This window comes from Anopheles marshallii, chromosome 2, assembly GCF_943734725.1.
Source record: "Anopheles marshallii chromosome 2, idAnoMarsDA_429_01, whole genome shotgun sequence".
Lineage (NCBI taxonomy): Eukaryota > Metazoa > Arthropoda > Insecta > Diptera > Culicidae > Anopheles > Anopheles marshallii.
In genome coordinates, this window is record NC_071326.1 from 21,291,109 (window position 1) to 21,313,366 (window position 22,258).

The window sequence follows — 22,258 nt, forward strand, 5'->3', positions numbered from 1 at the left end:
CGGTATCTGGTTGCAAGGGGTCGCTTCACCTACGTGGGCAAAGCAGGATTTTGTCCACACATTCAGATATTACACATTTATCTACCGATCGAACACTTACGTATGTGTGTGTGTGTGTTTAGGTGTGAGCATGATGCACGGAATACACAATTGCACAATGATAAAATGTAAGCCACGGATAAGTCTGCATTTTCCGTACTGTTCAAGCGTTATTTGGACTGCTCGTTCTGTTTTTTCCTGTTAGTAAAGCGTTAGCACGTTTAGTGCTTCTCTCGCTTGATTACACATTAAAATATGATGATATAAATAAACACAGCTAGATATGCTGGAAAACACAGCTTGCACGCTGGTTCATCATCCATCCAAACCGTTCTAAAACGTCCCAACTAGCACGCCACCCGCTGCATTAACTAAATAAACACCTGTTCCAGCGTTAGTGCTTCCGTGAACGGTTTCACGATAACGCTTGTCACGAAGCAGAAGATAAGTCCGAAGAATATGGAGATCGGCAGCGCCGGTAACGCTTTGCGAAAGATGGCCAACAGCAGCAACGTTAGACAGAGACCCTTCAAGAGGAAGAAGAAGAAAGAGTTAGATATTCCTACTCCTCCTGGAGACTCCTTGAGGGTCCCGAAACCGATACATACCACCAGAATTGCCACAAAGCATGCTATTGTTGTGTTCCAATCGCCGTAGCTCGACGCCTTGCCCACCAACACAGAGTAGAAAATAAAGTCTCCTAGCCCAAGTTTAATACCTCCTGCAAAAACCGAAATAGTCGTATGAGTGTTAGTGGTAATATTCATCCTGAAGAATGAAGAAGATGAAGACACTCTTACTTTCTTCTGCTTGCTCATACAACGCATGTGGCTGATCCGCTGCAGTACGGGCTGTCTCTGCTGTGACCGTGCGGTACTCGGGCCGGGACGGATTGTTGGCCATGTTGGCCTGCACTTCAATTTGTCTCCGCGTTACTCTTTGATTAGCCGTTGACGCCCAATCTTGAGTGAAACCTGCTGTTTGATCTATAAACACAGCCAAATCGGACCATTACAAAAAACGTTCGGAGGAGAAGTTAATTTTTCAAACGGGTCATTCAATATGCATAGCAGATGGGTCGGCGAATAGTAGGATTAGTTATTAGAGCAAGGAAGTAGCAGCACGGCAAGTAGTAATAGTAGTGGTATAGAAAGTAGGTAAGCAAAAATCATAAAATAATATACCCCTTGGTAAATCATGCGTTCTATCATTGCGAAAGGCAACCAGTGGCATACCTTCTACGGTTGCTCCGGTTTGGGGCGGAACGTGGCTACTGACTGCTCCATATCCACCTGCCTGTCGGCTTCCTCCTGCGGTGCCACCACCCGTGCCTATGGACCGCTCACCCGACAAAGGCGCTGGACCATCTGAACCATCCGTGTGCGTGCCGAGGTAGGAATACATGATAGTAGCTATAAAGGAAAGCGGAGCACAAAACGTCCATCATTATTCATCCTTTCGGTCATGTTTCCGCCACAAGGCTCTTACATGAGTAGATGAGAGCAGGGAAGATTTGTTCATTTCGCTCCTGTGCCGTTTCCACCAAGATACGCAACGGTCCCTTCGGCGTAAGTACGGCAATAAGATCTGCAAACATAAGAAACAGAAAAAACGGCCATTTAGATCGTGCTACAAAGAAATTCCGACTGCCAACAGCATACCCCAAATTGATATCACAGCTAGAACAGCCCATGTGGTCCATTCTGGAAGATACTTGATAAATACCAGTGCCATCAGGGCGGCGACAAAAATTAGATAGCCCTGCTGCAGCCGTAGCGGACCCTGCCAGTGGATTGAGATCATGCCCACCACACCAAAATTCCACACCAGCAGCCCCGCCGTAAACCAATCCATCGGCACATTGTATGCTCGCAAAATTTCAAACAGGTAAAGGCCACTAAACAGAAACAGCAGCAACAGGGACGACAGAATCAGCCAACCGTGGATGACTTTGTAGCAGCGGTGTTTGTACAGCACGATAAGCAGAATCGTCATGATTACAATCACCGTCATCAGGATCAACGAATTCGCTAGTGCGTTCCATATTTTGGTGCCCGTGTCATCCGTTAGTTCGTGGAACGGTGTGTAAACGCTGTAAGATTATAAAACATTCGTGAACATCACTCCTACAGCTTAGCATCACTTTCCATTCCTACTTACAGATACACATCCTTGATGGTGTAAAAATTGATCGAACTAATCGTGGCCACAACGACCATCATGCAGAGGGTTACCGGTACGAACAGTTTTATCACATGCTGCGCACCATATTTCAGTCCTTCCTCTTCGTTTAATGCCTGTTCCTGTTCCTGTTGCCGCTGTCGGGCGACGTTCCCCGGCGGACCCCTGGATGTACCAGCTCTTCCACGGCTACTGGTATCACGTATTGTCACTTGCGGGATGGAATCGGTTGTCTTGCAAAGGAAAAGAATGATTAGCAGTGGTTGATCATTGATATTACTGCAGTGGGGCGTTTGGACAACTCCATAACCTTCCCTTAACATGACTCATTACTGCCTGCATCAAATCCGGGTCAACCTATCGTAAACAATGCCCCTCGTAAGCTTACCCCATAGGACGGATGTGGAGAGCTGTTAGCGTCTGTGGGCATTTTTTGCCAGCGTTTCCGCGTTCCGCGACCATCTGCCGCATCTTGCGCCGTTACCGTTGATTGATGATGATCTATGTTGATATGACCGTCCATACTGGTGCCGACGACGGGAGGGAAAAATAATGTTCCAATGCTTGTTTGTTATGAACCCGCCAGCTTGTTCACATCAGCAAACGAATCAAAGCCGTCTCTTTGGACGCTGGACGCGCTATGTTGCCTATTTGATCCGTCGGCGGTATGGCTGCTTTCTTAAGTAACAACTAATTAGGTTCATCTAAGGTTTTATGTAGAGCAACCACATCAAAAGAATTTTTCAAGACCAACCAAAACCAATAACCAGTGAATTTTACAACTTTTTCATTTGTATCGCTTTGGAAGAGGTTGCTCCATTCGGGACGTATTGCAAGCAGACAAATGACAACAATTTGACATTTGGTTGGAGTGAGGGTGCCATAGTTGATGTCAGGTGTCGGCAACGTTTCGTGAACACCGGTAAATTATGAATTCAATTTTGATACGCCACTCCAAGCTACAGGAAAGTAAAATGTTCTACAATTATTTTATTTTAATGCCGAGCAATCATTGAGGATTGATGAGTCTTTTTCAATTCAGTAATTATTAATGTTTCGCGAATATTTGAGGATTCGCAGAAGAATGACAGGGATTCATGAATTTCGCTCGAGATGTATTTGAATCATTCGTTCAGTTCAACGATTTGTGAATCTTAATCCGTTTCCCGCACTGCACTGGTGAAGAGTACTTAAGTTTAATCTTAGACCGTCTCTTCATAGTTAGCGATTGTCCCAATTGCGACTGCGACTTTGTCAAAATCTATACAAAAAAATTGCAAAATGTCGCGATGTGACGACCCATGTATAGAGTTTGACAAAATCATGGGGGTTGTGTATTAATCCGAGAAAAGCACTCAAAATTTATTATACTTTAGTTTTAACTGGCAGTTTTATAAATCTTCTCATAAACTATATTTTACACAAAAAAATATCAAGTAGCTAAAAAACAAACAATATTGCATATAAACAAGTACTTCAAACTCAAACCAATCTTTCACTAGGATAGTTGAAGTACCAACTGTCTAACTGCTTTTACTATGAATAACTTCTGTTACTTTCTTTATTTGTTATTAGTAATAAGTAAGTTCCGTAAGTAGGAAGTAGTGTACCATTCCCATATAGCAGTATAAATAGTATCCGGATACTAAAACCATTGTACTACTAAACTAGTACAAACCTAGTATACGGAGGAATACTAAAATAGTAACCGTATACTAAATTAGTATACGACTACTAAAATAGTATTCGACTACTAAAATAGTAACCGTATACTAAAATAGTACACGACTACTAAAATAGTAACCGTATACTAAAATAGTAACCGTATACTAAAATAGTAACCGTATACTAAAATAGTAACCGTATACTAAAATAGTAACCGTATACTAAAATAGTATACGACTACTAAATTAGTACAAACCTAGTATACGGGGGAATACTAAAATAGTATCCGTATACTAAAATAGTACCTGTATACTAATTTAGTATACGTCTACTAAAATAGTATACGACTACTAAAATAGTACAAACCTAGTATACGGGGAAATACTAAAATAGTAGACGTATACTAAAATAGTATACGACTAGTATACTAGTATACTAAAATAGTATACGACTACTAAAATAGTAACCGTATACTAAAATAGTAGACGACTACTAAATTAGTACAAACCTAGTATACGGGGGAATACTAAAATAGTATCCGTGTACTAAAATAGTAACCGTATACTAAAATAGTACAAACCTAGTATACGGGGGAATAAAATAGTAAACGAATACTAAAATATTACATGGTTACCAACATAGTACAAACCAACATACGGGGGAAACTCAATGGCGTATAGTCCATGAACAATTGTGTACGTATGTTCTTATTTATCGTATACTAACATAGCAAGCACGCGGGAACTGCATACTTACTGCTACATGGGAATGGTACACAGCTTACTACTTACGGAACTTACTTATTACTAATAACAAATAAAGAAAGTAACAGAAGTTATTCATAGTAAAAGCAGTTAGATAGTTGATACTTCTACTTCAACTTGATACTTCAACTATCCTTGTGAAAGATTGGTTTGAGTTTGAAGTACTTGTTTATATGCAATATTTTTTTTTTTTTTAGCTACTTGATTTTTTTTTGTGTAAAACATATTTAATAAATTATGAGAAAATTTACAAAACACGTATTGGGTTACGTATTTGAAGTGTTATGCCTAAATCCATCCCTGCATATAAACAAGTACAAGTAAAACCCTGTATTTTGTCATTTTTATTTTGCACTACGTACACTTGTCATCTTATTTATTACAATAAAAACAAGCATTTCCACCACAAACTACACATAGTCTTACATGCTAGTCCTTTCTAAACATACATTCCTACACTTATCGAACAATTTTGCACCAAGTGCAAGCGCAGACGAATGAAAGAACGGAAGTGGATAAGATATAACTCTACAAAAGAGGTGTGAGGGCAAATGGGTAAAAAACGGACATAAAACATCCTCCAGAACGATGTCATACCATAATTAAGAGGAAGCGGTATATAAAAAAATGTATTGATAACAAAATGAAACCAGCCCTGAATTACTCTTTGATGGTTGAAATACTTCACATGCTAAAATTATTTGTGTTTTCTACGTATTGTTCAAATGCTGCCGTACACAATCTTCCAGATACGTTCACGCTCTCCGAAGCTGTTGCAACAGTTGTTGTAGTCGTTTACATATTCTTCATATGGTCAATAGTCAATGCTTTACATACAAGGTTAAAGTCTCACATGGATGAGATGCCTTATGTTTACAAAGAACAAACACGCACAAATAAACGCATTTGTGATTCATGTTCCTAAATGGTGCTAAATCAAACTATTGACTCCAATTGGAGTTTTCTGGTGAATTTGCGGCGATGGCATTCCACTTCAAGCCTTTAAGTATTAGGTTCTTGCACTATGTTTTGTTATCAGTAACTCTTGACTTTCGGGTTTCGATACCAATTAGCAGATTTTTATGTTTGCCAACCTTCACCAAAACAGGTTTTTGACAAGAAAATTATCATCATTAGTGCAAGCACCTAACAAATAGAAATTATTGGCGAGTCGTGTGATGACGCTGCTGAGCTGATTGATTTGCATTTCCCCCCTTTTGGTTTATTAGCGTAGACGTAGAAATGTGATGGATATCCGAATCAGTTTTACTTCCAATACGATTTTCAAAAACGTGTAACAATCATTCCGATCTTTACAATCTGCATTATGAACTGGATACCTTGTTATCTGTACTTGTATCGACTCCCCCCAAATTGCACGCCTTGCTACTCAGTAATTTTATCTAAAATGTCGGGTCCATTACTCTATAGTGCTGGATGCAGATATTTCAACGTTTGCAGTGTCGTTCCTTCTCCTTCCCGCTGGCATTATTCTATCTACCGTCAACATTGAAGCCCCAACCCACGCACATTGAAGAACAATCGAAAAGATCCAGCTGCTAGAGGCACTAGTTCGCCCTTTTTCCAATCACTTTGTAGTTACATTGTTTGCGCTTACCACTCTGCATCCCCGTTCGATTTCTGAAACACATAATCTTTGCCACCTACATGCATGATGCCGTCCTTTAGATAAAACTTCCACTTGTTGCGAGATCGTGTGATCTAAGGGAGAAAAGCGAAAACAAAGAGCGAATAATAACATACCACTACGCGCTAGCGTAACAACGCAGACTGCCATTTTCACTTACCTTATCATATTGACAAACAACCACGTTATCCGTATCGAATAAATCGGACGCATCTTCGTCCGTGACATCGTCTTCGCTATTGAGCGGTTCTTCCTCTGCTCCACCTTCCGCTTCCAAATCGTCCTCCTCCTCCTTGTCCAAGTCTTCATCATCATCATCGACTATGTTGTCATCGCTGATGTCGCTGCCTTCCTCGTCGGATGTGTCGACTGCACCGTCGAGTTGTAGGCTGCTGCAGATATGGAACGAAGAAGCTGAAAATAAATACATAACGTTCCGAATATGTTACATCGATGTTCCATATGCCGTACAAACGTATAACTACTATTAGACATGATTACCTTGTTCTCCTACGTTTGACGTTCGTACTTTGCGAGCTCCTTTCAATGGACGCCGACGAGAAGTTCTAGCTAACATTCCCGCCATTGCCTTTGACCTGCACTTCAATTTGTCTCCGCGTTACTCTTTGATTAGCCGTTGACGCCCAATCTTGAGTGAAACCTGCTGTTTGATCTATAAACACAGCCAAATCGGACCATTACAAAAAACGTTCGGAGGAGAAGTTAATTTTTCAAACGGGTCATTCAATATGCATAGCAGATGGGTCGGCGAATAGTAGGATTAGTTATTAGAGCAAGGAAGTAGCAGCACGGCAAGTAGTAATAGTAGTGGTATAGAAAGTAGGTAAGCAAAAATCATAAAATAATATACCCCTTGGTAAATCATGCGTTCTATCATTGCGAAAGGCAACCAGTGGCATACCTTCTACGGTTGCTCCGGTTTGGGGCGGAACGTGGCTACTGACTGCTCCATATCCACCTGCCTGTCGGCTTCCTCCTGCGGTGCCACCACCCGTGCCTATGGACCGCTCACCCGACAAAGGCGCTGGACCATCTGAACCATCCGTGTGCGTGCCGAGGTAGGAATACATGATAGTAGCTATAAAGGAAAGCGGAGCACAAAACGTCCATCATTATTCATCCTTTCGGTCATGTTTCCGCCACAAGGCTCTTACATGAGTAGATGAGAGCAGGGAAGATTTGTTCATTTCGCTCCTGTGCCGTTTCCACCAAGATACGCAACGGTCCCTTCGGCGTAAGTACGGCAATAAGATCTGCAAACATAAGAAACAGAAAAAACGGCCATTTAGATCGTGCTACAAAGAAATTCCGACTGCCAACAGCATACCCCAAATTGATATCACAGCTAGAACAGCCCATGTGGTCCATTCTGGAAGATACTTGATAAATACCAGTGCCATCAGGGCGGCGACAAAAATTAGATAGCCCTGCTGCAGCCGTAGCGGACCCTGCCAGTGGATTGAGATCATGCCCACCACACCAAAATTCCACACCAGCAGCCCCGCCGTAAACCAATCCATCGGCACATTGTATGCTCGCAAAATTTCAAACAGGTAAAGGCCACTAAACAGAAACAGCAGCAACAGGGACGACAGAATCAGCCAACCGTGGATGACTTTGTAGCAGCGGTGTTTGTACAGCACGATAAGCAGAATCGTCATGATTACAATCACCGTCATCAGGATCAACGAATTCGCTAGTGCGTTCCATATTTTGGTGCCCGTGTCATCCGTTAGTTCGTGGAACGGTGTGTAAACGCTGTAAGATTATAAAACATTCGTGAACATCACTCCTACAGCTTAGCATCACTTTCCATTCCTACTTACAGATACACATCCTTGATGGTGTAAAAATTGATCGAACTAATCGTGGCCACAACGACCATCATGCAGAGGGTTACCGGTACGAACAGTTTTATCACATGCTGCGCACCATATTTCAGTCCTTCCTCTTCGTTTAATGCCTGTTCCTGTTCCTGTTGCCGCTGTCGGGCGACGTTCCCCGGCGGACCCCTGGATGTACCAGCTCTTCCACGGCTACTGGTATCACGTATTGTCACTTGCGGGATGGAATCGGTTGTCTTGCAAAGGAAAAGAATGATTAGCAGTGGTTGATCATTGATATTACTGCAGTGGGGCGTTTGGACAACTCCATAACCTTCCCTTAACATGACTCATTACTGCCTGCATCAAATCCGGGTCAACCTATCGTAAACAATGCCCCTCGTAAGCTTACCCCATAGGACGGATGTGGAGAGCTGTTAGCGTCTGTGGGCATTTTTTGCCAGCGTTTCCGCGTTCCGCGACCATCTGCCGCATCTTGCGCCGTTACCGTTGATTGATGATGATCTATGTTGATATGACCGTCCATACTGGTGCCGACGACGGGAGGGAAAAATAATGTTCCAATGCTTGTTTGTTATGAACCCGCCAGCTTGTTCACATCAGCAAACGAATCAAAGCCGTCTCTTTGGACGCTGGACGCGCTATGTTGCCTATTTGATCCGTCGGCGGTATGGCTGCTTTCTTAAGTAACAACTAATTAGGTTCATCTAAGGTTTTATGTAGAGCAACCACATCAAAAGAATTTTTCAAGACCAACCAAAACCAATAACCAGTGAATTTTACAACTTTTTCATTTGTATCGCTTTGGAAGAGGTTGCTCCATTCGGGACGTATTGCAAGCAGACAAATGACAACAATTTGACATTTGGTTGGAGTGAGGGTGCCATAGTTGATGTCAGGTGTCGGCAACGTTTCGTGAACACCGGTAAATTATGAATTCAATTTTGATACGCCACTCCAAGCTACAGGAAAGTAAAATGTTCTACAATTATTTTATTTTAATGCCGAGCAATCATTGAGGATTGATGAGTCTTTTTCAATTCAGTAATTATTAATGTTTCGCGAATATTTGAGGATTCGCAGAAGAATGACAGGGATTCATGAATTTCGCTCGAGATGTATTTGAATCATTCGTTCAGTTCAACGATTTGTGAATCTTAATCCGTTTCCCGCACTGCACTGGTGAAGAGTACTTAAGTTTAATCTTAGACCGTCTCTTCATAGTTAGCGATTGTCCCAATTGCGACTGCGACTTTGTCAAAATCTATACAAAAAAATTGCAAAATGTCGCGATGTGACGACCCATGTATAGAGTTTGACAAAATCATGGGGGTTGTGTATTAATCCGAGAAAAGCACTCAAAATTTATTATACTTTAGTTTTAACTGGCAGTTTTATAAATCTTCTCATAAACTATATTTTACACAAAAAAATATCAAGTAGCTAAAAAACAAACAATATTGCATATAAACAAGTACTTCAAACTCAAACCAATCTTTCACTAGGATAGTTGAAGTACCAACTGTCTAACTGCTTTTACTATGAATAACTTCTGTTACTTTCTTTATTTGTTATTAGTAATAAGTAAGTTCCGTAAGTAGGAAGTAGTGTACCATTCCCATATAGCAGTATAAATAGTATCCGGATACTAAAACCATTGTACTACTAAACTAGTACAAACCTAGTATACGGAGGAATACTAAAATAGTAACCGTATACTAAATTAGTATACGACTACTAAAATAGTATTCGACTACTAAAATAGTAACCGTATACTAAAATAGTACACGACTACTAAAATAGTAACCGTATACTAAAATAGTAACCGTATACTAAAATAGTAACCGTATACTAAAATAGTAACCGTATACTAAAATAGTAACCGTATACTAAAATAGTATACGACTACTAAATTAGTACAAACCTAGTATACGGGGGAATACTAAAATAGTATCCGTATACTAAAATAGTACCTGTATACTAATTTAGTATACGTCTACTAAAATAGTATACGACTACTAAAATAGTACAAACCTAGTATACGGGGAAATACTAAAATAGTAGACGTATACTAAAATAGTATACGACTAGTATACTAGTATACTAAAATAGTATACGACTACTAAAATAGTAACCGTATACTAAAATAGTAGACGACTACTAAATTAGTACAAACCTAGTATACGGGGGAATACTAAAATAGTATCCGTGTACTAAAATAGTAACCGTATACTAAAATAGTACAAACCTAGTATACGGGGGAATAAAATAGTAAACGAATACTAAAATATTACATGGTTACCAACATAGTACAAACCAACATACGGGGGAAACTCAATGGCGTATAGTCCATGAACAATTGTGTACGTATGTTCTTATTTATCGTATACTAACATAGCAAGCACGCGGGAACTGCATACTTACTGCTACATGGGAATGGTACACAGCTTACTACTTACGGAACTTACTTATTACTAATAACAAATAAAGAAAGTAACAGAAGTTATTCATAGTAAAAGCAGTTAGATAGTTGATACTTCTACTTCAACTTGATACTTCAACTATCCTTGTGAAAGATTGGTTTGAGTTTGAAGTACTTGTTTATATGCAATATTTTTTTTTTTTTTAGCTACTTGATTTTTTTTTGTGTAAAACATATTTAATAAATTATGAGAAAATTTACAAAACACGTATTGGGTTACGTATTTGAAGTGTTATGCCTAAATCCATCCCTGCATATAAACAAGTACAAGTAAAACCCTGTATTTTGTCATTTTTATTTTGCACTACGTACACTTGTCATCTTATTTATTACAATAAAAACAAGCATTTCCACCACAAACTACACATAGTCTTACATGCTAGTCCTTTCTAAACATACATTCCTACACTTATCGAACAATTTTGCACCAAGTGCAAGCGCAGACGAATGAAAGAACGGAAGTGGATAAGATATAACTCTACAAAAGAGGTGTGAGGGCAAATGGGTAAAAAACGGACATAAAACATCCTCCAGAACGATGTCATACCATAATTAAGAGGAAGCGGTATATAAAAAAATGTATTGATAACAAAATGAAACCAGCCCTGAATTACTCTTTGATGGTTGAAATACTTCACATGCTAAAATTATTTGTGTTTTCTACGTATTGTTCAAATGCTGCCGTACACAATCTTCCAGATACGTTCACGCTCTCCGAAGCTGTTGCAACAGTTGTTGTAGTCGTTTACATATTCTTCATATGGTCAATAGTCAATGCTTTACATACAAGGTTAAAGTCTCACATGGATGAGATGCCTTATGTTTACAAAGAACAAACACGCACAAATAAACGCATTTGTGATTCATGTTCCTAAATGGTGCTAAATCAAACTATTGACTCCAATTGGAGTTTTCTGGTGAATTTGCGGCGATGGCATTCCACTTCAAGCCTTTAAGTATTAGGTTCTTGCACTATGTTTTGTTATCAGTAACTCTTGACTTTCGGGTTTCGATACCAATTAGCAGATTTTTATGTTTGCCAACCTTCACCAAAACAGGTTTTTGACAAGAAAATTATCATCATTAGTGCAAGCACCTAACAAATAGAAATTATTGGCGAGTCGTGTGATGACGCTGCTGAGCTGATTGATTTGCATTTCCCCCCTTTTGGTTTATTAGCGTAGACGTAGAAATGTGATGGATATCCGAATCAGTTTTACTTCCAATACGATTTTCAAAAACGTGTAACAATCATTCCGATCTTTACAATCTGCATTATGAACTGGATACCTTGTTATCTGTACTTGTATCGACTCCCCCCAAATTGCACGCCTTGCTACTCAGTAATTTTATCTAAAATGTCGGGTCCATTACTCTATAGTGCTGGATGCAGATATTTCAACGTTTGCAGTGTCGTTCCTTCTCCTTCCCGCTGGCATTATTCTATCTACCGTCAACATTGAAGCCCCAACCCACGCACATTGAAGAACAATCGAAAAGATCCAGCTGCTAGAGGCACTAGTTCGCCCTTTTTCCAATCACTTTGTAGTTACATTGTTTGCGCTTACCACTCTGCATCCCCGTTCGATTTCTGAAACACATAATCTTTGCCACCTACATGCATGATGCCGTCCTTTAGATAAAACTTCCACTTGTTGCGAGATCGTGTGATCTAAGGGAGAAAAGCGAAAACAAAGAGCGAATAATAACATACCACTACGCGCTAGCGTAACAACGCAGACTGCCATTTTCACTTACCTTATCATATTGACAAACAACCACGTTATCCGTATCGAATAAATCGGACGCATCTTCGTCCGTGACATCGTCTTCGCTATTGAGCGGTTCTTCCTCTGCTCCACCTTCCGCTTCCAAATCGTCCTCCTCCTCCTTGTCCAAGTCTTCATCATCATCATCGACTATGTTGTCATCGCTGATGTCGCTGCCTTCCTCGTCGGATGTGTCGACTGCACCGTCGAGTTGTAGGCTGCTGCAGATATGGAACGAAGAAGCTGAAAATAAATACATAACGTTCCGAATATGTTACATCGATGTTCCATATGCCGTACAAACGTATAACTACTATTAGACATGATTACCTTGTTCTCCTACGTTTGACGTTCGTACTTTGCGAGCTCCTTTCAATGGACGCCGACGAGAAGTTCTAGCTAACATTCCCGCCATTGCCTTTGACCGTAATGCACTAATGCCATTACTACTTGACGCGATTGGTTCAATATCATCGTCAGTGGTGAAAGATTGTTGTCCAACTGTCAGTGCATTTATAAGCTGCCGATCGAGCCGATGCCGATCGAGGGGTTTTTTGCGCGGTGGTAGTTCCACAAGTTTGTATTTTATGGCGGCAACTTTTCCTTCAACTTCACTCTCTACCATAAATACGTCATCGTCACAGGCACCATCCAGCTGTTTCTGGATTGGAACGGTATCTGAAGAGAGAAAGATGTTTAACATTGATTAGCTGATTCCAATTTTCAACATTAACTTTAATATGTTTTTAATATGCTAGCACAAAAACACAAAAGATACAGTAACCTTCCAAAGGATTCGTTAGCATTGATTGCAGCAAATGTGGTCGCTCAATGCAGCACTAACTTTAACCGAGCGTAAACTATTTAAAGTAAAACAATAATGCTTGTACTTGCAGGAGTTTTCCTTGAAATTGCTAATTGAAATATTACTTACTTAAATTAAGATTCTGCAAATAGCTGTTCACATGCTGCTGCAACACGTTCGATGCAATGTGCGGGGGGAGTGGCATAATGGAGGAAATGATCGGACTGGTCAGCACATGATGCAATTGATTTTCTTGCAGTGCCGATGCTGGCACCTGAATCGTTAGCACACGCGGCTGACTGTTCGGTACGTTCGGTTGTGCTGGTAGCGTTATCTGGATTGCAACCTGCTTGTCGGGATCGAGCGCTGATACGACGGCGGCTGGTGAAGTGTTTTGCTGTTGTTGCTGCTGTCCTGTCGATGTTGTTGTGTTTGAACTGGGGGTCGCAGTGTTGCCGGTGCTATTCTGATTTCCACCCGCTTGCGGTGCATTTCCGGTAGGAACCAGGGAGGGTATTTTCTCATTTTTCACCTCCACATTTGTCTTTGTGTTGTTGTTTGCTTTGCCATTTTCCTGTTGATTGTTGGATGCTGCTGCGGCCGACGCAGCTGCCGTTGCGGCCTTCGATTTCTTCGTACCGTTTGTCTGGAATTATTCAAGGAAATTTCAAATTAGTACAAATTAGTAGTTGACTTTGTTATGTAGCTTACCTTTGCATGTGATGCAGACTGAACAGACAGTAGGAAATAAAAAGCCAGGAATAAAATTCGAATATTATTCATCGTATCACAGTAATTATAAATCAACAAAATGTACCTTGTTCGATAGCATAGCAGAACCTTGTTGATCTTGCGATTCTGGAGTGGATTCGATCGCTTTGCAGGCCAACAGTTTTGTGGTCCATACCTGTTTCATTTCCTGCAGCACCTGCTCATCAACGCCTTCATCAAGAAAGGCATCCCGCACACCGGCAATGACATCGTCAATGACGGTGGTGTACACTTTAAGCTGTAAGGAAAAGAACATTGAATAACATTAACTACACAAATGACATTCATATTTACATCATATTATTCTTCGTGTGAAGCTAAAAAGATGCATGTATAGAGAACCTATTTTGTAACTTTTAGGAACTCAGATGTCCCACTAACACAACGGTATAAACTCATCTCAATGATTTATTGGCGCTTCTACAACTATTTCACCGCAAGAGCCGTCGAGGAAATCCCCACATTTCGTCGGCATATACGCTTCGTTTCAATGATGCTGCTCGGTGAGGGCCGCATTTTAGCACGAAACTCGATAAACGAGATAGTGGCAACAATTTTCCCATTTTTTCATGCTTCATAAGGGCACTGTACACTGTACTACAAAGTAGTAACACATCGTGGCACATACCACAAGTATTTACGATAACTATCTTTCTAGCTGTTAGGCGATAAAAGCGCAAATGGGAAGGTGGTACAAGTGCCCCTTAATATGTGTTGTTCCTACATGGCATATAGCTTTAATTTGTAGACGATACTATGATGTTTTACAGATGCGGGATTTTTTTCAGACAACTCTTTATTAATGAGGTCAATTTAAATTGAAGATTGTATTTAAAAAATCTCTACACTCAACACACAAATCATCCTACCATATGTTTAAAAATCCGTATTCTGATGCTAGGGCACATCACGTTGCTATTGACAACCTGGTGTGAAACTCTCTCCTCTCATGTTTTTTCTCACTTTTTCAAGCAACCAACCTTTGGATGTTACCATATGGAACATCATAACACTGTCTTTGCATTAACTTGACATCGTCTTATTGTCATCCGAAGTGTATAAATTAGCGTACTCGTGTTATATTAAGCAATATTACATTATACAGAATTTTGCTTATACAAGTTGCTAAGTATTTCAGTGAATACCTTTTCACTCTAAACACTCTAAAAAACTCTCTTCACTCTAAAAAACTATAGGTACAACAACAATAATGTAATCAAAACCACAAGTAGTGAACGGATGACAACCAAATGGATGAAAAGCTGCAACTTGTTGCATCAACATGATTTTATCTAAAATCACTTACCACCGATGTTTGACTGAGAGACATCCTGGATATTTCCTTTCACGAACAGCAATTTCTGGAATAGAAGATCTTACTTCCTGGACACACACGGACACACTCTTTATGCTCGCTAACTCCCTCTCTCTCTCTCGTTCTGAATGTAAATGCACGATATTGAGATATCTTTTCGGTATCAGAACTTCCGTTCGAGAGATTTGCCGCTACCGATAGGGCTAATAGGCGGCTACGTTGAGCTTACCGCAAAACAGGAAGAAATCTACCACAGGCAGCAAAAATACACTGAACGGAAAGAAACCATTCACCACAAAGCTGGTTTTATGTAGCAAACTGCCGTTTGTTGTAGAAATCGTGATAACACTCGCAGGGTGCCGCGACTCAACAGCACAGACAGTGTTTTGCTGTGTTTGCTGTGAGCTTTCTGGCAGCGGTTACCTTTGCTACAATCGTTAGGAACAGAGGGTGCGAGAACAACACCAGTATGTGCAGGATCGACGGTGTACTAATAAAAGGTGCTTGCGGTGTCCACTGAATTCCTCACTGGTGACCGTTCTTGGCACACACGGTCATTGCACACACGAACACTTTTTCTCTTGAATCACACACCTTGCTAAAAAAAAGTACACAAACAATCACGCACAAAAGGTTAGAAGATTATGTTTACTGAACCGTTTGAGGACAGATTTATTTTATTACTGAATAGAATTATATTTCCCCGTGCGGAAAAAAACAAAGCAGGAAAAAAATAACAACTGTCACCCGATCGAAGGAATGTCAGCGCGGTAGCGGAGTCATTCTTGAAATGGGAAGAAAAGAAGGAAATGGGAACGGTCGGTTGTACGTTGATGACACGGCACCAATATAGCGCGCACTGGGTGGTTTGCGAAATGAAGGGGACGTAAAAATGAAGCAGTCGATCACGCGACCGACGCTGACTTTAAAAACTTGCACTTCGCTGTTCTTGAGGAAGTTGCCTGCATAAATCCCGACAGCAGCGGCTAAAGCGGGTGCTTCTTCTTTTCACCCTACTGTTTTGCTTCGTTGGCTTTCCGTGTTACCGTCGGCACCAGAAGCCTACGGATGCTTCAGCACAAAACTAACCGTAAGCCGAATGGTTGATGATGGCCTCACTCTCGACCGGATTTGTTGCCGACGCAATGTACGTGAACTCTATGCTTCAACCGTAGCGACTGTGATCGTTTGGGCTTTTGCTTGTGACGTTTTCACGATGCCGCCCCGCGCACAAGTGGGCTATGGTTTGTGCTGGAAAACGCGTTTCACGGAATTCGTCATTGCTACTGACACCAGCAGCGCACAACTATGGGTACAGCCCACCGAAAAATGTTCCGAGAGCAATATGTATTACGCGGTACTCGCACTAATACGCTGTACTACCGATTTTTGCCGTATTTCATGAAATCTCTGCTTCAGACAAAAAACGCGACCTCACGCACTATTTCGGGGAACGAGAAGTGGTGCAAAAAACCCGATCACCCGTGGTGTCAATTTCTTGTCCCGGACATGAGAACAGAACGGATAATCGAATGGGGCTCACTGCCATCCAAATGTTTAATGCATAATTACACGGACTTGGTTTCTGCGAGATTTAGAATGCTAAGCACTATTCCGCCCACCAGCGCTAGTGCAAAATAATAAAAAAACAATTTACACCGTTTTCAAAAAATTAGCGAGATCATCGCCATTGAGCTCGCGTTGCTTTGCTATAACAACACATCTTACACAAACCTGTATCAAACGTTACGTGTGTACGCTGCTTATCGATTTTGATGCCGTGCGCTTGACAGTAAACACAAATTAGCATGCAAACGTCAAATGTTGTTGTGGGTCAATTTGTAAGGTTAATAAACGGAATTAAAAGTTACGAAAATTCGTAAATTACTGTGCGTGTAGTTGGTAAAACTCGAAACAAAACACTTCCAACCATGTCGGACGTCGAAATGGTGGATGAAAAGGTAAAGGTACAGTAGTATGATCAATCGTTTCTGCTGGTGGCATTGACCCGGTTTCGTTCCTTTCCGTGTACAGGACGCGCTAGATGAGAGTGCCGAAAAGACAGACACGGAAGATGACGAATCGTCGGAAGGTACCAACACGGAGGATGAAGACACCGAGGACGATGATAATGACGAATCGATTGAATCGAAACACATTAAAGAGTACATCGAGATACTTACTAAAATTGCAGGAGACAAGTACAATTACGATAATTACGCTGAACTGCTGGAAGTTGCGCAGTACGTATGGCTCTATCGTATGGCATTGGAAGCGTTGACTAACACAGATTTCTTCGTTTCAGCCAAATGAACGATCTGGAAAAGATTCGCCAGAGTGCAGAAATATTTTCCGCGATGTACCCACTGTCACCCGAGATTTGGCTAAAGTGGCTGAAAATTGAATCTTCCCTTGCGTCAACGGACGAGCAGGTGGAAAAAGTCGAAAAGCTGTTCCAGCGCGCACTTAACGATTACTATTCTGCCGAAGTAGCGTTGGAGTTCGCAGAGCTTGCGATGAAAAGCAGCAGTAAGGACATTTCGTGCCGAATTTGGAAAACATTAATACCCACGTACGGATTGCATACAGTGAAAGGAAGATCTATCTTTGAAGCGTATCGAGAAGATACATTAACAAAGAATGGAGAGTAAGTAACGTTAGGTCTTGTTTGTCGGAAGATACATGGTTTTAACATACAGTGGATTTCCAGTTCCCCAGAAAGCTTCAATCGATTGGCCCGGATTTATGAGCAAGAGTTGAAGATACCTCTACGCAACATGGAGGACTCGTACATCGAGTACAAGCTGTTGTGTGAGAAATACAAAGATGTCATTACGGATTTGGACGAGGAAAAATTTGAACGACGGTACAAACAAGCCAAGGAAGTCCTGCAACGCATGCTCCCTCACGAAAATGCCCTAGGAGCGCTGGAGGCCCATTGTCATCAGGAAAGGGCCGACCTGTACCGAAAGTATATCGCTGAATGTCAGCCAGTGATGGATGACGATGAGGTACAAATTCTCTACGAGCGTATGGTTACCGAATGTTGCCTGGATGGGATGGTTTGGTACGATTACGTACGCTACCTTCATCGATGTCCATCGGATCCGGAAGAAAATCCGGCTTCACCTGTCTTTCGACAGACGGAACTGGATCTGGTGAATCGAGCTTTGCGCAACTGCACGTGGAGCGCTGAGCTGTACGTGGAGAAGATGCGTATAGTGGAGCGGCAGGCGAAACCTACTTCCAAAATGACGATCCTGAAGATAATGGAGGATGTCGCGTCGGCTGGTCTTCAAACACCCGAGGCATCCGTAAAGGTATGGCTGGAATACTTAACGTATTTGCGCCGAGTGACGGACTTTGCGAGCGAAAAGGAACGGGATATATTGCGCGCCAACTTTGATCTTGCTTGGAACCAGTTGGGCCGGACTTGGGGCGTGTTGGCCGATCCGCAGTGTAAGATTCTACAGTTTTGGGGCAGGCTCGAATATGAAGCACTGGGAGAACCGAGCAAGGGGCGTGACCTGTGGTACAGTGTAATGGGTAAAAAGTTGTTCTATTCAATATTTACAAATACGTTTCATTTTGCGATTTCACCTTAATCGTTTATCCCTAACCTTTCTGGTTTGCAGACAGTTCCGATAATTCAACTCGTGTTGGATTATGGATCGAGTTCATCGAACTAGAAGCAAAGCGAGGCCCAGATGCTGTGCGGAAATTGTACCGAAAATCAATCTCCAGCACCGGCTTGGATGATCCGGAAACGTTGGCCGCCGCTTGGTTGCGCTTTGAACGGTGTAACGGAACACTGGATCAGTTGATAAGCTGCCAGGAGCTGTGCAATGCCACGATCGAAAAGTACTACAAAACAATGTCCAAAAATGGACCACCTAACCGTGCAGCGAAAGGAAAACGCACGGATATCGGTGGAACAAGCACCTCAAACAATGACTCGGAAGCGACGACTATGAAGCGGCATACATCGTCCGCTGACGGCACAAGTGGATCGCCAGGAAAGAAGAAACTGAAACGTTCCCATGACCAAATGTCGGACAGTGCAGGCGAGCGGCAGGCAGAATTTAAAACTCCAGCCATTCCAGTTGCTAACAACTTTAAACATCCAGACACGAAGCACGATTCGGCAAAACAGCTCAAAATGGACGATGATAGCAATTACATTTCAAAAGGAGATCAAAATCGGCAAGTGTTCATTAGCAATCTCAGCTTTGAAGTGACGGAGCCCGATATTAGAGCGATCTTTCCCGATTTAACGATCGAGTCGATTGAGCTGGTTGCTTCCAGTTCGGGAAAAAGTCGAGGATTCGGCTACATGCAGCTTGCTAGTAGTGATGAAGTGCCGAAAGCGCTCGGTTTCGATCGCCGTCCATTGAACGGTCGTCCAGTGTTTATATCCAATGTAGCACGCGATAAGGCGAATCGTCAACATCAGTTTAAGTATTCGTCGTCCTTCGAACCGAACAAACTGTTCATCAAAGGACTCCCATTCACCTTGGGCCGTAATGAGCTGGAGAAATTGTTTAAACCATTCGGTCCCATCCGAGACATACGCATTGTTTGCTTCAGAAGTGGAAAATCGAAGGGGTTAGCGTACCTGGAGTACGAAACGGAGACGGCCGCCAAGAATGCGGTGCTGAAGATGGATCAACACGTGATCGATGGGTTCACGATTACGGTTGCCATTTCGTCACCGCCACCGAAGAAAAATCCAACCGCTACCGAACCAAATCTTGCCGTGGGCGATGGCGGTGGGTCAAGCTTTAGCCTCGGTTCCGGCAAGAAACAACTGACCAAAGGGTAAGAGCGAACATTAGTTTTTGTGGTCGAATGCGTGAACGAACTGATTGTCATCTTTTTTGTTTTAATCTTCTAGGGATGTAAAGCAAAAGTTATCGGCCATGATTCCGACCGCCGTCTTGAAAAAGAACGCTACTTCTACAGTGACACCAAGTGGTCAAGACGAAGATAAACCAAAATCTAACGACGATTTTCGAAAGCTCTTGTTGAAGTAATAGGCTCGACGGCCCAGCGTAGCGCGTTCTCTCAACATTCAATTCATTTTGGCCCATCTGAGACAGTCCTGTTTATCACCAAAGGAAATTCAATATTTCCATGGTGCTTACATTCAATTGAATTGCAAACATTTGTTTTCTTTTTCTCTATGCCGTATGATATATTTATACTGTTTTCTGTACAAGTGTGTATCATACGAGCGAACATTATTATTTGTAATTGTCCTTCCCTTTCTTTCGTATTACACACAAATAACCATCCATTTAACCAGCTACTTTTCCATTCTTTGTATTGATAAGTTTTCCATTTTCTTCGCTGTAACAAACACGGTCCTGATAGATACGTTACGTGCATTTGCGAATAAAGTTGCTTGTGAACACCAAGAGATTGGGACCCACGATCGGACGCGAACCCGTGCCAATCTTACTTAAGCTTAATTCCTCGCTTGACATACGGTTTAATGTTAGTTTCGCCCGTGTATCGCTTCGTTTCGGTGCGAACCGGTCGTACGGTGCCCTTTCGACGGATCATTGCCTTGCGGAATTTCTGTTTATTCTTCACGCGAATATTACGCTGATCCTTGCGCTTGCGTGCCGATAGGCCCCTGTTTTTAGCCATCTGGTAGGTGATCTTGCGTTTCCCGTCGGCATCCATCTCTTCCATGTCGTCCAGCTTTTCTTCCTCATCGTCCTCCTCCGCCGAATATTCCTTGGTTGTGTCCAATTTACTGCGTTTTGCAGAATATTCTTCGTGTTCACTTTCTTCCTGCTCGGCATCGTCCTGTTCTTGGTCCGAGTCCATCTGTTCCAACTGATCAAGAACTCGCAAACGTTGACTCTTCTTCGTTTTCAACTTTTCATTTCCAAGTTCATCGTGGAAGCTTATTTCTCTACCTTCGGCCTGTGCCTCCAGTAGTTCTTCCACCTGAGCTTTAGCAGTTTGCTCGTACTTTTGTTCCATCTCTTGTACTAACCGCTTTAGCTGCAGCAACCGTTTCACCAGCGGATGATTACGGATATCAACTCGCTGTGACTTTAGCAGCACGTAGAAGCTAATATTGCTACAGTAAAGCATGTGTAGTTCGTAACGCTTTGCCAGCAACTGCCCAAGAGGATGCGACAGTAGGTTGTGCTGTTTAAGCAACTCCAAAATAGGTTCCAGAACATTGGCACATTCGCCCAACTTGGCAGAACATTCCTTTACCAATCCCTCGAACTCTGGCGACTCTTTGCGAAACAGCTCCTGCCGCTGACTATTGCTTAAATCCGATAAATCTCCTTTTATCACTATTTCTTCTTTGCTGCTAAAGGCGGTCTTCTTGCCTTTTTGTTTTCCTTTCGCCGATTTTTCTTCCGCATGTTCCAGTTCATCTTCCATGTGCTCCGCCTCATCGCCCGACCATAAATCGTCGAGTGCAAAATCTTCGTCGGTCATGCCTTTCGTAAGGCGCTTCTGCATCTCCATCGCTTCCTCTTCTTCCAGCCGGGCCAATTCCTCCTCCTGTGCCGTGAGCGTATCGTAGTCCCGGTCCTTGTAACCGGTGCCATAGAAAGCGCCTGCCTTCGAACCCCACGCAGAGCGATCAGGAAGAAAGTCCTCCTTATCCTTATCATCGATATCACTGTCGTGTTCAAATTTACGGATTTCGTCGAAATCTGGCTCCTCGTCCTCTTCATCGTAACCTTCCTCGTCGTCGAATCCTAGCACCGCTTGGCGTTGCATTTCGTCGTCCTCATCGTAATCATTGCGACGTCGTTGCCGCACATTTTCCAACAGCTCTTTTTCCCCTTCGCTGTACTCATCTTCTGAATCTGATGGCTCGTAGTCACTGCCCACATCGCCGAATTTTATTTTGTCCGGCATTTTTGCGCCAGATAGTTTGTTTTAAGCAGGATTTTTTAACATAAAAGGGAACACAAC

At 42.1% G+C, this 22,258-nt stretch overlaps 4 protein-coding genes across 4 annotated transcripts; 1 reads left to right on the plus strand and 3 right to left on the minus strand.

Annotated features, from left to right (window-relative positions):
- Positions 1 to 410: 410 nt before the first annotated feature.
- LOC128716759 (uncharacterized) lies at positions 411 to 8,688 on the minus strand. The gene is made up of 16 exons (XM_053811369.1): positions 8,554 to 8,688; positions 8,145 to 8,398; positions 7,646 to 8,076; positions 7,473 to 7,571; positions 7,169 to 7,396; positions 6,887 to 6,970; positions 6,458 to 6,711; positions 6,268 to 6,371; positions 2,609 to 2,744; positions 2,200 to 2,453; positions 1,701 to 2,131; positions 1,528 to 1,626; positions 1,224 to 1,451; positions 840 to 1,025; positions 648 to 760; positions 411 to 566 (listed from the first exon to the last, which is right to left on the minus strand). The coding sequence occupies exons 1-16, from the start codon at positions 8,686 to 8,688 to the stop codon at positions 411 to 413; spliced, it is 3,192 nt and encodes a 1,063-aa protein (XP_053667344.1).
- A 3,520-nt stretch (positions 8,689 to 12,208) lies between these two features.
- LOC128706896 (transcription initiation factor IIA subunit 1) lies at positions 12,209 to 15,319 on the minus strand. Its single transcript, XM_053801839.1, has 7 exons — positions 15,296 to 15,319; positions 14,036 to 14,227; positions 13,930 to 13,947; positions 13,348 to 13,864; positions 12,744 to 13,091; positions 12,403 to 12,662; positions 12,209 to 12,316 (listed from the first exon to the last, which is right to left on the minus strand). Exons 1-7 carry the CDS (start codon positions 15,317 to 15,319, stop codon positions 12,209 to 12,211), a joined length of 1,467 nt encoding a protein of 488 aa, XP_053657814.1.
- A 1,916-nt stretch (positions 15,320 to 17,235) lies between these two features.
- On the plus strand, positions 17,236 to 20,337 carry LOC128707884 (squamous cell carcinoma antigen recognized by T-cells 3). The gene is made up of 6 exons (XM_053802841.1): positions 17,236 to 17,271; positions 17,339 to 17,547; positions 17,610 to 17,951; positions 18,015 to 18,850; positions 18,940 to 20,122; positions 20,199 to 20,337. Exons 1-6 carry the CDS (start codon positions 17,236 to 17,238, stop codon positions 20,335 to 20,337), a joined length of 2,745 nt encoding a protein of 914 aa, XP_053658816.1.
- A 424-nt stretch (positions 20,338 to 20,761) lies between these two features.
- On the minus strand, positions 20,762 to 22,201 carry LOC128708777 (something about silencing protein 10). Its single transcript, XM_053803757.1, has one exon. It carries the CDS (start codon positions 22,199 to 22,201, stop codon positions 20,762 to 20,764), a length of 1,440 nt encoding a protein of 479 aa, XP_053659732.1.
- Positions 22,202 to 22,258: the final 57 nt, after the last annotated feature.

Coding starts and splice junctions, on each gene's coding strand:
- LOC128707884 (XM_053802841.1), top strand. CDS start 17,236: ATGTCGGACGTCGAAATGGTGGATGAAAAGGTAAAG. Junction 17,272..17,338: donor TGGTGGATGAAAAGGTAAAG/GTACAGTAGTAT, acceptor TTCCGTGTACAG/GACGCGCTAGATGAGAGTGC. Junction 17,548..17,609: donor GAACTGCTGGAAGTTGCGCA/GTACGTATGGCT, acceptor TCTTCGTTTCAG/CCAAATGAACGATCTGGAAA.
- LOC128708777 (XM_053803757.1), bottom strand. CDS start 22,201: ATGCCGGACAAAATAAAATTCGGCGATGTGGGCAGTGACTACGAGCCA.
- LOC128706896 (XM_053801839.1), bottom strand. CDS start 15,319: ATGTCTCTCAGTCAAACATCGGTG. Junction 12,663..12,743: donor GTCAAACGTAGGAGAACAAG/GTAATCATGTCT, acceptor TTATGTATTTAT/TTTCAGCTTCTTCGTTCCAT. Junction 12,317..12,402: donor TTGTTTGTCAATATGATAAG/GTAAGTGAAAAT, acceptor TTTCTCCCTTAG/ATCACACGATCTCGCAACAA.
- LOC128716759 (XM_053811369.1), bottom strand. CDS start 8,688: ATGGACGGTCATATCAACATAGATCATCATCAATCAACGGTAACGGCG. Junction 2,454..2,608: donor CTCCACATCCGTCCTATGGG/GTAAGCTTACGA, acceptor TTCCTTTGCAAG/ACAACCGATTCCATCCCGCA. Junction 1,026..1,223: donor AACGCATGATTTACCAAGGG/GTATATTATTTT, acceptor CTGTGTTTATAG/ATCAAACAGCAGGTTTCACT.